Source organism: Entelurus aequoreus, linkage group LG08 (assembly GCF_033978785.1).
Source record: "Entelurus aequoreus isolate RoL-2023_Sb linkage group LG08, RoL_Eaeq_v1.1, whole genome shotgun sequence".
NCBI lineage: Eukaryota > Metazoa > Chordata > Actinopteri > Syngnathiformes > Syngnathidae > Entelurus > Entelurus aequoreus.
The window spans coordinates 54,301,099-54,313,482 of NC_084738.1; the positions used below are offsets into that span (position 1 = coordinate 54,301,099).

At 39.5% G+C, this 12,384-nt stretch overlaps 1 protein-coding gene and 1 long non-coding RNA gene across 3 annotated transcripts in view; one reads left to right on the top strand and one right to left on the bottom strand.

Moving 5' to 3' along the window:
- Positions 1-12,384, top strand: part of LOC133656039 (uncharacterized) — an 88,408-nt gene that overhangs the window by 46,051 nt on the left and 29,973 nt on the right. The window lies entirely within an intron of this gene.
- The window catches only part of ntng2b (netrin g2b), a 299,057-nt gene that overhangs the window by 6,696 nt on the left and 279,977 nt on the right, over positions 1-12,384 (bottom strand). The window contains exon 33 of the mRNA XM_062056803.1: positions 11,098-11,232. Coding sequence (XP_061912787.1) covers positions 11,098-11,232 — 135 coding nt within the window. The remainder of the gene's footprint in view (positions 1-11,097; positions 11,233-12,384) is intronic.

A 12,384-nucleotide genomic window follows, 5' to 3' on the forward strand; every position in this document is an offset into this window, starting at 1 on the left:
GGTAATAGCACTCAAAGGAAGGCGTGAAGCTGCTACAGGAAAACACCAACAAAACAGGAAGAGCCATCAAAATAACAGCGCAAGACAGGAACTAAAGCACTACACACAGGAAAACAACAACAAACTAAAAAAAAAGACAACCTGGTGGAGTTTGAATTTTTAACGTTTCTGCTGGTGGTGTGCCTCCGTATTTTTTCAATGAAAAAAATGTGCCTTGGCTCAAAAAAGGTTGAAAAACACTGGTCTACATAACATGTAATGGTGGTTCTTTGGTCAAAATGTTGCATAGATTAGGTTTTACAGATCATCTTCGAGCCGCTTTCTGACAGTCGCTTCAGGATGCGCCGTTTTGTGGGCGGTCCTATTTACATGGCTCACCTTCGGCAGCGTCTTCTCCCCGTTATCTTTGTTGTAGCGGTGTGGCGTGCAAGGATGGGAGTGGAAGAAGTGTCAAAAGATGAAGCTAACTGTTTTAATGACATTCAGACTTTACTTCAATCGATAAAGCAGCATCTCCTCATCCGCCGGAAATGTGTCCTGTGAAAAACTGTCTGACCGGAACTCTCTAATAACTGAAGTTCCTTGGGTGAATAATGTAAACTCACTACACCAGTATGTTTTAGCGCTTTCATGGCGAGTTTACTGACAGATATAAGTAAGAACTTTACACTACTTTATATTACAAATGGCAACAGCGGAGGATGAATGTCCCATAACAAGAAGATAGAGAAAAAGAGGAAGATTATCAACTACGGTGTCGCCACGGACTACAAAGGCGGACGCGCACAATTTTTCAGGTCTCATGCAGATCCCAAATACACATCAGCATGTACCAGAAGATAAGAAAAGTTGCTTTTGCATAATATTGCGAAAAAAACGCCAGATATGTCTTACCTTATACACACACCATAATAATACTGTGCGGCTTCATAGATTACCAAAGTCGTACTAAAACATTTTGATAGATTTTTGAGCGCCGTGTGTATTGTTCTATATTTATAATGGAACATATAAAATGTTGGTGTTGTTTACTTGAGTCATATTGCAGTCTACAAGTATATCTTATGTTGACTGCCATCTACAGGTCACACTTATCATTTCACCATGTACCAGATAAAATAGCTTCGAGGTCGGTAAGCAAAACCAGAATTATTCCGTACATTAGGTGCACCGGGTTATAAGGCGCACTGTTGAGTTTTGAGAAAAAAAAAGATTTTAAGTGCGCCTTATAGTCCGTTAAATACGGTAGCTTATTTCTAATGTTTTTCCTGGATATAAGCTACCCAGGTAATTGCAAGGTTATATATATCGACCACAAGGTAGCTAACTTATTGATGCTCTGATGGTATAGTGCCAAGACTCGCCGGTGCGATACCCTCTTAATGTGTTATTTTCTTGTTTTTATTTTAGCTCCAAAGACATGCACCTGGGGATAGGTTGATTGGCAACAATAAATTGGCCCTAGTGTGTGAATGTTGTCTGTCTATCTGCGTTGGCCCCTGCCATGAGGTGCTTTGTCCAGGGTGTACTTAGTTCAGAAGGGACACATTTTTACGAATTGGCTCTGACCAATAATGACGGGTACCAAATCTGTGACTTTCATAAGCACTGACCAAATTCCGTCTGTATCGATTCACTTAAAACCAAACAGCGCCATATTTCGATACCTCCGCTGCATGGGACGCCACGTCCGGTTGCAGACTTAAGGGCAGAGACTTGAGGGCAGACTCAGCCAAAACTCCCTCTAAATAATGTTGACATTTTCAACACCAACAAATCAGGTAAGTTTGGTAGAAAACGCTGGAACGTAATGTGAGGCTCCATGCTTCCAAAATGCACTAGCTTGATGCTAATTTACATTGAATTTTCTTTAGACAGGCTATTATTAAGCATTAGCGATTTTACATGACGCTTTCAACACCTCCAAATTTGGTCATGAAAACTACAAAATAAGATGCATGTTACAATCAAACAGCTGGTGTGTAATAAGCACAGTACTTAGAGCAGGGGTGGGCAATTAATTTTTACCGGGGGCCGCATGAGCAACCCGAGCACTGCTGGAGGGCCACATCGACAATATTTCAATTAAATTTTGCTCAATATTATTTTTGATATATACCGTAAGATAAATAATAATAATAATAATAATAATAATAATAATAATTAATAATAATAGTAATACTTCAACATAGTGTGTGTAACAGCATTCCATGACTAATATAAATAAATTAACATTAATAATAAATGACAGTAAAATAAGCACACGTATGACTGAGGAGTCATAGTGTAACTTTGTGTGGTGTTTGAGTTGTCCGACTTCTTGTGTGGCCATAAACGCACCAGTGGTTTAGTGCTATGCGTGTTGGTGACAGATGACAAGTTGGTTTTGGCCTGGTTTGTACGGCAGAAAATGACTAGTTTTTCGAGATAGAAGTGTTTTACTTATTTTTTGGTGTGGTTATGGCCGAATATAAACAGTTTTGCTCAATAAAGTGATCGATATAATTCCTGGCCTCGAAGCATCTCGATAGACGTTACAATAATTGAACGGTGTTCAATTGAACGGTGTTGACGAACACCGTTAGGGCCGCTTGTTGTCACTGTCACTCAAAGTTGCATTGCAAAATTACATAGAATAAATATGTTTATTTTGTTTAGAATTCAGATGGGATTTGATTGGGTGCGCGGCATATATTTGCTGCGCGCAGCAGACGCTTGAGCAGTGCGCAATTGCGCAGACACGCACCTTAGGTGAGGGGACGTTGCATGGCAGTCCATGTCTTGTTGGAAACACGCCATTCTTCATCAACTTTTCTCTTTTTAGCGTCTCGGGTGTAAACCGTGCATCACTTGTCGCTGCATGTGCACCTTCACTCGCAGGTTACACACGGACACACGCCCATAAATAATACTTTTCAAAATAAAAGCAGCACAGTTGTATTGTGCGCACGACATAGATGTTTTTTCAACTTTATTTTGTAATTAATGATTGCAGCTGTTCACATTCACTCACAATCACGCACACGCATACGTCCACACGGAAGTAATACAAATAACGATTTTCAAAACAAAAGCAGCACCGTTGTATTGCACACTCGACATAGATACTTTTTAAAATTTATTTCGTAATTTATAATTGGCCTCACGCGGGCCGGACAGGGACGCACAAAGGGCCGGATGCGGCCCGCGGGCCGCAGAATGCCCAGGTCTGACTTAGAGCCTAGGTGTCAAAGTCAAGCCCCGCGGGCCGGATCAATTAATTATGGCCCCCAAGATGATATTTGATTAGTATTACAACCGGCCCACAGGCCACAGCTGCCTGCTGCTGTTTTGCACGCACCAATACTCCATCAGTGTTGGCGCTAAGAATTTTCAAAATGTTGGGACCCCATCAAGTCATAAAAATGGGGTCCCACAGTACATTTTTGGGGTCCCACTTTTTTGTAACCGTTTTGAAAACAAATGATAAATGTATGCATTGTCTTGTTATATCTCACATTCTATATTGTGTTTTGGAAAAAGGTTGTCATAAAAGTTAATTAATAAAAAAGAAATAATACAAAAGAAAACACATTATATGCATATGTAAATTTATTCAGTTATAAACATTCATTCACTTTCTTCCTTCCTTTATGGATGTAAACTTTACCGCTGCCGTTATTTTTTTCTATATTTTTATTGGAATATTTTCAGAATGTGTTTGTTCTATTTTTGGCCAAAGTAAGACAAAGAAAACAATCTGAAGTTGTCTTTATTTTTTAGTTTTAATGCCATTATTTTAACAGATTTTCCTCCATGCGGCTCTTGAGCTAGAATGAGTTTGACACCCCTGACTAAGAGTATACACACTTAATAGGGTGCAACATAACACATTCTGCTTCTGGGAAAAAGCTACTTCCTAGTTAGACAGCATACCACTTTACTGCCATCTATGTCTTGGAAGTGCAACTGCAATGCAAATGAGACGTATATAAACAGCACAGTTATCATAATCAACTTATTTTTAGATATTACATTAAAAAAATAGATTTTATTTTCAACCATCTATAAAAACGCACACAACAGTACCAACATTGGTACCACTGAATACCGGTATTGGTACTGTCTCGGTTCAAATGTGTACCCATCCTTACTGAGCAGGAGACAGTAGACATATAAAGAGACCAATCAGAAAGGAGGGGATTTCCTGGGCCGTCTATTCATTGCACGTGCAGAGAGGACGACGTGTAAAATGAGTCTATGCGCACGCTTAGTGTGTTTTTTTTCACGTGAGAATTTGAGCACCGTTCTGACGCCAAAGACAGGCTACAATATTGAAGACTTCTTTAAGTGAAGATGGGACCAAGTATTGGGTTTCCACATAAGTTTTCAGTACCTCAACAAAATTGAGTACATCCATTACATGTTATTATTGTGGTACCTCAGTTTTTAGATGTACACTTTTTGTACAGTTCAGTTTTTGTCAAATATCTTCGCCACAATTTTGTTAAATCTTTTTTTATAGTTTGCGTGTAACAATCGAGTCTGTTTTCCATTAAATCAATGGCCCAAACAAAGAATCCCTAGGTTGGTGACTCAATCTCTTAGTTTGAAAAAATATATTTTTAATGAATTAGTTACCGCCATTAAGACATTTAGTTTTGGCAGCCCTTGATGAAATATTGTCATTGCAATCACTTTTGTGAGGTACCAAAAGGTGAAAGAATATTGGCTCAAAGTCTCAGTATAGAGACAATATACCTCTTTTTAATGACCAATTACCACACAAATAGGAAAAAAGCAATGACTACTCTGTTTGAATGCAGCTCCACTTCTATGCTAGTCATACTGTAGAAATAAAACACAAATTGTTTTATTTTTGTCAAAGTAACTCTAATAGTGAACAACCTGAAATGGAAAGAAATGCATTTCTTAAAGGCCTACTGAAATGATTTTTTTTTATTTAAACGGGAATAGCAGATCCATTCTATGTGTCATACTTGATCATTTCGCGATATTGCCATATTTTTGCTGAAAGAATTTAGTAGAGAAAATCGACGATAAAGTTCGCAACTTTTGCTCGCTGATAAAAAAAAGCCTTGCCTGTACCGGAAGTAGCGTGACGTCACAGGAGCTAGTATTCCTCACAATTCCCCATTGTTTACAATGGAGCGAGAGAGATTCGGACCGAGAAAGTGATGATTACACCATTAATTTGAGCGAGGATGAAAGATTCGTAGATGAGGAACGTTACAGTGAATGACTTGAGAGGCAGCGATGGACGTATCTTTTTTCGCTCTGACCGTAACTTAGGTACAAGCTGGCTCATTGGATTCCACACTCTCCTTTTTCTATTGTAGATCACAGATTTGTATTTTAAACCACCTCGGATACTATATCCTCTTGAAAATGAGAGTCGAGAACGCGAAATGGACATTCAGTGCCTTTTATCTCCATGACAATACATCGGCGAAATGCTTTAGCTACGAGCTAACGTGATAGCATCTTGCTTTAACTGCATATAGAAACAAAATAAATAAACCCCTGACGGGAAGTATAGATAGAAAATCAACAATACTATTAAACCGTGGACATGTAAATACACGGTTAATGCTTTCCAGGCTGGCGAAGGTTAACAATGCTGTGCTAACGACGCCATTGAAGCTAACTTAGCAAACAGACTGCACAGAGCTATGCTAAAAACATTAGCTCTCCACCTACGCCAGCCAGCCCTCATTTGCTCATCAACACCCGTGCTCACCTGCGTTCCAGCGATCGGCAGAAGGACGAAGGACTTCACCCGATGCGTTTGGCGGCCCGGAGACGTAGGAAGTCAAGGTGAAGTCGGCGGCTAGCGCGGCTAGCGCGGCTAGCGCTCCAACAAAGTCCTCCTGGTTGTGTTGCTGTAGTCCGCTGCTAATACACTGATCCCACCTACAACTGTCTTCTTTGCAGCCTTCATTGTTCATTAAAAAAATTGCAAAAGATGTCCAGAATACTGTGGAATTATGAAATGAAAACAGAGCTTTTTGTATAGGATTCTACGGGGTACCATAACTTCCGTTACTCGGACTTCGTCACGCGCATACGTCATCATACCGCGATGTTTCAGCCGGATATTTCCCGGGAATTTTAAAATGTCACTTTATAAGTTAACCCGGCCGTATTGGCATGTGTTGCAATGTTAAGATTTCATCATTGATGTATAAACTATCAGACTGCGTGGTCGGTAGTAGTGGCTTTCAGTAGGCCTTTAAATACACAAACAAAGTTGATGAACTACCTTTTTTGTTGTTGTTTTTTTAGTTGCACATACCAACAATGTTTTGGCAAAACATTTTAATTCCCTTTTTTGGGGGCTTGAAATAAACTATGGAAATAAGTGTTACAAAAATGTTTGTGACACTTATAACTAGCTCTTAGAAGAAAAAAGGTTGGAGACCCCCTAACTGTGCATCCAGAAAGTATTCACAGCGCTTCACTTTTTCCACATTTTATCTTACAGCCTTATTCCAAAATGGAATACATTCACATTTTCCCTTAAAATTCTACACACAATACCCCATAATGACAATCTGACAAGTTTTATTTTAATTTTTTTGCAAATGTATTAAAAATACAAATTCACATGTACAAAAGTATTCACAGTCTTTGCTCAATACTTTGTTGATGCACCTTTGCCAGCAATTACAGCCTCAAGTCTTTTTGAAGACGATGCCACAAGCTTGGCACACCTATCTTTGGGCAGTTTCGCCCATTCCTCTTTGCAGCACCTCTCAAGCTTTGTACATTGTTGCATTCATCTTAGTCAAGTCAGGGAGGTGACCAAAAACCCCATGGTCAGTGTCAGAGATACAGCATTCCTCTGTGAAGAGAGAAGAACCTTCCAGTAGGACAACCATCTCTGCAGCAAACCATCAACCAGGCCTGTATGGTAGAGTGGCCAGATGGAAGTCATTTCTTAGTAAAAAGTTTGCCAAAATGCACCTGAAAAACTCTGACCATCCATCCATCCATTTTCTACCGCTTGTCCCTTTTGGGGTCACGGGGGGTTCTGGAGCCTATCTAACCAAATTCTCTGGTCTAAAGAGACAAAGATTAAACTCTTTGGCGTGAAAGCCAGGCGTCGTGTTTGGAGGAAACCAGGCACCGCTCATCACCAGGCCAATACCATCCCCACAGTGAAGCATGGTGGTGGCAGCATCATGCTGTGGGAAAGAACTTGTAGACTAGTCAGGATAGAGAGAAATATGAATGCAGCAATGTACAGAGACATCCTGGATGACAACCTTCCCATCCAACCTGATGGAGCTTGAGAGGTGCTGCAAAGAGGAATAGGCGAAACTAACCAAAGATAGGTGTGCAAAGTTTGTGGCATCGTATTAAAAAAGACTTGAGGCTGTAATTGCTGCCAAAGGTGCATCAACAAAGTATTGAGCAAAAGGTCCGAATACTTATGTACCATATTTTTCGGACAATAAGGCACACTTAAAATCCTTTTTATTTCTCAAAACCCGACAGTGCGCCTTATAACCTGATGCGCCTAATGTAGGGAATAATTCTGGTTTTGCTTACCGACCTCACAGCTATTTTATTTGGTACATGGTGTAATGATAAGTTTGACCAGTAGATAGCAGTCAAACATAAGAGATACGTGTAGACCGCACTATGATGGCAGTGACACACAGGAGATACGTTTAGACTGCACAATGATGGACAATATGACTCAAGTAAACAACACCAAAATTGTATATGTTCCATTGAAAATATAGAACATTACACACGGTGCTCAAAAATCCATCAAAATGTTTTAGTACGACTTTGGTAAGCTATGAAGCCCCACCGCTTGAAGGATTGTACTGTGCCTCAACATACGAGTATTATTATGGTGTGTGTATAAGGTAAGACATTATCTGGCGTTTTGGTTCGCAATATTATGCAAAAGCAGCTTTTCTTACCTTCTTGTACCTGTTGATCTGTATTTGGGATCTGCATAAGTCCTGAAAAATTGCATGCATCCGCCTTTGTAGCCTGTGACGACCCCGTAGTCGATAAGCTTCTTCTTTTTCCCTATCTTCTTGTTATGGGACATTCATCCTCCACTGTTGCCATTTCTAATATAAAGTAGTGTAAAGTTCTTACTTATATCTGCCAGTAAACTCGCCATGAATGCGCTAAAACATACCGGTGTAGTGAGTTTACATTATTCACCCATGGAACTTTAGTTATTAGAGGGTTCCGGTCGGACGTTTTTTCACGGGACACATTTCCATTGTTAGTTTCCGGATGAGGAGATGCTGCTCCGTTATTGATTTAAGTAAAGTCTGAATGTCATTCAAACAGTTAGCTCCATCTTTTGACACTTCTTCCACTCCCGTCCTTGCACGCTACACCGCTACAACAAAGATGATGGGGAGAAGACGCTGTTGAAGGTGAGCCACGTAAATAAGACCGCCCACAAAACGGCGCATCCGGAAGCGACTGTCAGAAAGCGGCTTGAAGATGATCTGTAAAACATAATCTATGCAACATTTTGACCAAATAACCACCATTACATGTTATGTAAACCACAAGGAAGTGTTTTCATCTTTAAAAAAATAAAAAAATAATATGACTCCTTTAATGTGCCCTATAATCCGGTGCGCCTTATATATGAAAAAAGTTCGAAAATAGACCATTCATCGGCAGTGCGCCTTATAATCTGGTGCGCCCTATGGTCCGGAAAATACGGTACATGAATACTTATGTACATGTGATTTGTTTAGGTTTTTAGTTTGAATAAATTAGCTAAATTGTTGAAAAAAAAAAATATTTTTCACGTTGTCATTATTGGGAATTGTGTATAGAGTTTTGAGGGGAAAATGAATGTATTCCATTTTGGAATAAGACTGTAACATAACAACATGTGGAAGAAGTGAATAATTGAAGGATGCACTGTAGATAGACACTCAACAGAACATGTAGATGCCACTTTGAATTCTATCCATCAGTGGAAATTGTGTAAGGGGGAGGAAGACCTATGTATTTCTCTTGATTGTTGAATACTGTAAGTAACGTAACACTGCCAGGTGTGATCTACACTGTGTTTGTCACACTACCCTACTAGAGGGGACATAAACCTTCATGATGGCACACATGGCAAAAAGTATGACATGAAAGTACACTCTAGCATTAAGGCCAGAGAGAAAAAAAACGTGAATGTGTTAAGATGAATTTTCCTGTCCTTGCCTCAGGGACAACAACACCTGCGTCTTTTGTTTGTCTATGGAACCCATTTTTCCTTAGCCAGCACTTTTTTTTTATAGGGTTAAAATGACTATCTTAAACCTAGCACGTGCTTTGTCTCAGTTGGTGCACTTATGTAGTCACGCTTTTGAGTACAACAGTACAACACTGTCAGTACCTGAAGGTCCCGAATGAAGAGTGCGTGGTGATGGACACTTAGCACTTCAATAATTGCTTTATTTGTCTACTTAGCAGAAGCACTGCCAAACAAAGAGCAACGGTGTAATCTCCGCTCCTTTTAAAAGCACGGCGGGAGACTCAAGCCAGAAAAGTCCGAACCGATTAATTTTTAATGTACAACTGAGAAATAGGAGAAAAAACAAACAAACCGATCTTTTATCAAGGGAGACAAATGTTGGAGATCGTCATTATTAGAAAGAAAGAAAAATAATTATGATTATGTTAGTCATCTCCTGTAAGTGCATAATGACAATGATTGTAGAGAATTAGTACACTGTGTGCAGAGTATTCCTACTGAAATGTACTGACGGAAGTATTACATTTGAGACGCAGCGTTAGATTTTAAGGGTGCTCCAAAAAATGTATCACGACTTTTATTTTACCCGATTCTAAAGCGGTTATTGATTTCCAAGAATCAGTTTGCAGCAAAAAATAAATAAAAAATAAGCTTTATTTGTTACACAGCGTAAAGTTGTGTAAATAAAAATGTATTATTAATTTGTATATATTATTTTTTATTATTATTTTTCAAAAAAAATATTTTTTAGGAATACATTTTTGCATTAAAAATATTAATGAACTATTATTAATATTATTATTATTATGGGCCTGCTGCAATTGCTGCACAACAACAGTGAATTGGCGCTTATATTAACATGCTAATGTTAGCATGCTAATGTTTCATACTTTTTTTTTTGCTTATTTTGTACGTTTACACCTAAAAATCATGGCTTTGGATACTTGGTGCCATCTTCGACCGCGGTCAAACTTTCAGGGCACATATAGCAGGCCCATCAAAATTTCCACAGGAATTTTCTCGTTATTGATACTATTGTTTTTATAATTTTTTCCTTTATTTTTTAGTATTGTATTTTTGTGGCCTCAATTGCTTTGTAAATGTTCTATCTTACGTATTGTAAAGCAGTGATTGTGTTGGAGTTGGGGATGCTCTATTTCCTTTTATTAAATTGATTTACATTCTGGGATTTTTGTAAAATAAATTTTACAAGTACATTTTCAAAAAGAGGACAAGCGGTAGAAAATGGATGGATGGATTTTTAGGCCAACACTGGGCATATAAGTAACATTTCAGCAGCCAAGAGGAGCTTTTGAAGCCTCTTTTGAAAGGTTTTGTTATAATTTAAGAGAATCGTGTCGAATCGAGGATTGATTCTGAATCGAATCATCACCCCAAGAACCGGAATTGAATTTACAATCCATTAGGAGTGGAAACTGTTAGTCAATATGTTGGGTTACAACGAGGTCGTCTTTGACCACCAGTTCCCAGTTAACAAGCTAACATTGTGAGTAAAGATAATTGGCTAACGACCCGGTCGGTGTGTTGCACCAAATGAGAGCTGGGTGCGTGCAGGTGGAGGTTTAATGAGTGTGTGGGGAGGGTCTATTGGACTCCATGCTAGATGGTGCAGGAAAGTGATTCTCGGTAATGGGGTTAAGGTGTGACAGCGCCATCAATTTAAAGAGCAGCTGATGCCACTAATGAGCTACATGATCTATTCCCCTCGGGCTAAACAAACTGCACAAGCATTGTGGCACGTTCCTGCAGACCTTTGCACGGGCTAAAGGTCCTGGAAGGATGCGGCGTTTCCGCTCCGTTGACATTTGCGCGCACACAAAAGCTCGGACACTCACGGTAACAGCCTTGCTTCCAGTGGTATCCCGGCAGACAGTCCTCACACTTGGCCCCGCTGACGCCGTCTTTGCACTGGCAGAAGCCCGTGCCGTTGCATCGGTCGTGGACGGAACCCATCTGGTTGCAGTTGCACTCTGACGGAGGGAGGGAGAGAGAGAGAGAGAGAGAGAGAGGGTGTTGATGTTTGCGAGGTGGAGTATTTGTATTTCGCGGCATCGCCTGCGCTTGTACAGTACAATGTGCCCTTTGCACACAAAGTCACTTTTCCTCCATCAATAAAGCAATCTCCACGCCATGTTCCTTCTAAGTGGAAAAAAGACTGCAGTCTTTTTATGAAAAACTGTCATGTCGTCCCTTTTTTTGTGGCGGAGACCGCAGCAAAAATGATCCCATAAAAATGTTGCTTCAAACTAATAAAATAACATGCAATAAATACTGTATTGTATACTCTGCAATTTGTTTACGGTAAGACATTTAATTTGTCATATTATTTATTTATTTTATTTGTGTATAGTGGAATCTCCATTTACGAACCCCTCTATTTTGAACTTTTCGGTTCAAGAACTTTTACATCGAGCCAAATATGCCTCAGAGTGCGAACTATTTCATTTATTTATTCATTCATTTTGTGTGCCGCTACAAGCCTTAGGGCACTGTCATTTTGGGGACATCACTTCCTGTGCCGTACAGTACACACAGAGCGCAGACATTTTGGAGAGGTGGAGCCCCTACGTCACTTGTTGTTTATTTACACAGTCCATTACTCAGTCGCCACTTCTCAGTGCTTCACCATTCAACAAGTTTTGTCTATTATTCTGACTGAATATGGGTCCAAAAAAGCCAACAAATCGGCCCGGAAAGAAGGAGGGAATCGCTGTGAACTTAGACCTAGAGAGGAGAGGACTCTCCCTGCTTTCTCTGTGTCCACCCCCTTCTCTGCCTCATGTCCATGCCTTGAATGTGTTCGCATTGCATGCCACAAACATTCGCCGACAGCATGATAAAGAAGTTTTTTATTGTTTATTGTAACAACATTGTTAACATTTTTAAGAGCACAAAAGGGCACGTTGACAGTTGAGGTTGTGTTGTTTTGATAATAAAGAGATTGTTGATCCATTACCCCCTCGTTATGCTTGTTTGATATACATATATATGTCTATATATATATACTGTATATGTGTGTATATATGTCCATATATGGTATGTGTATTTATATGTATATACATATATATACATACGTATATGTGTACATATATATATATATATATACACATGTATATGTATAT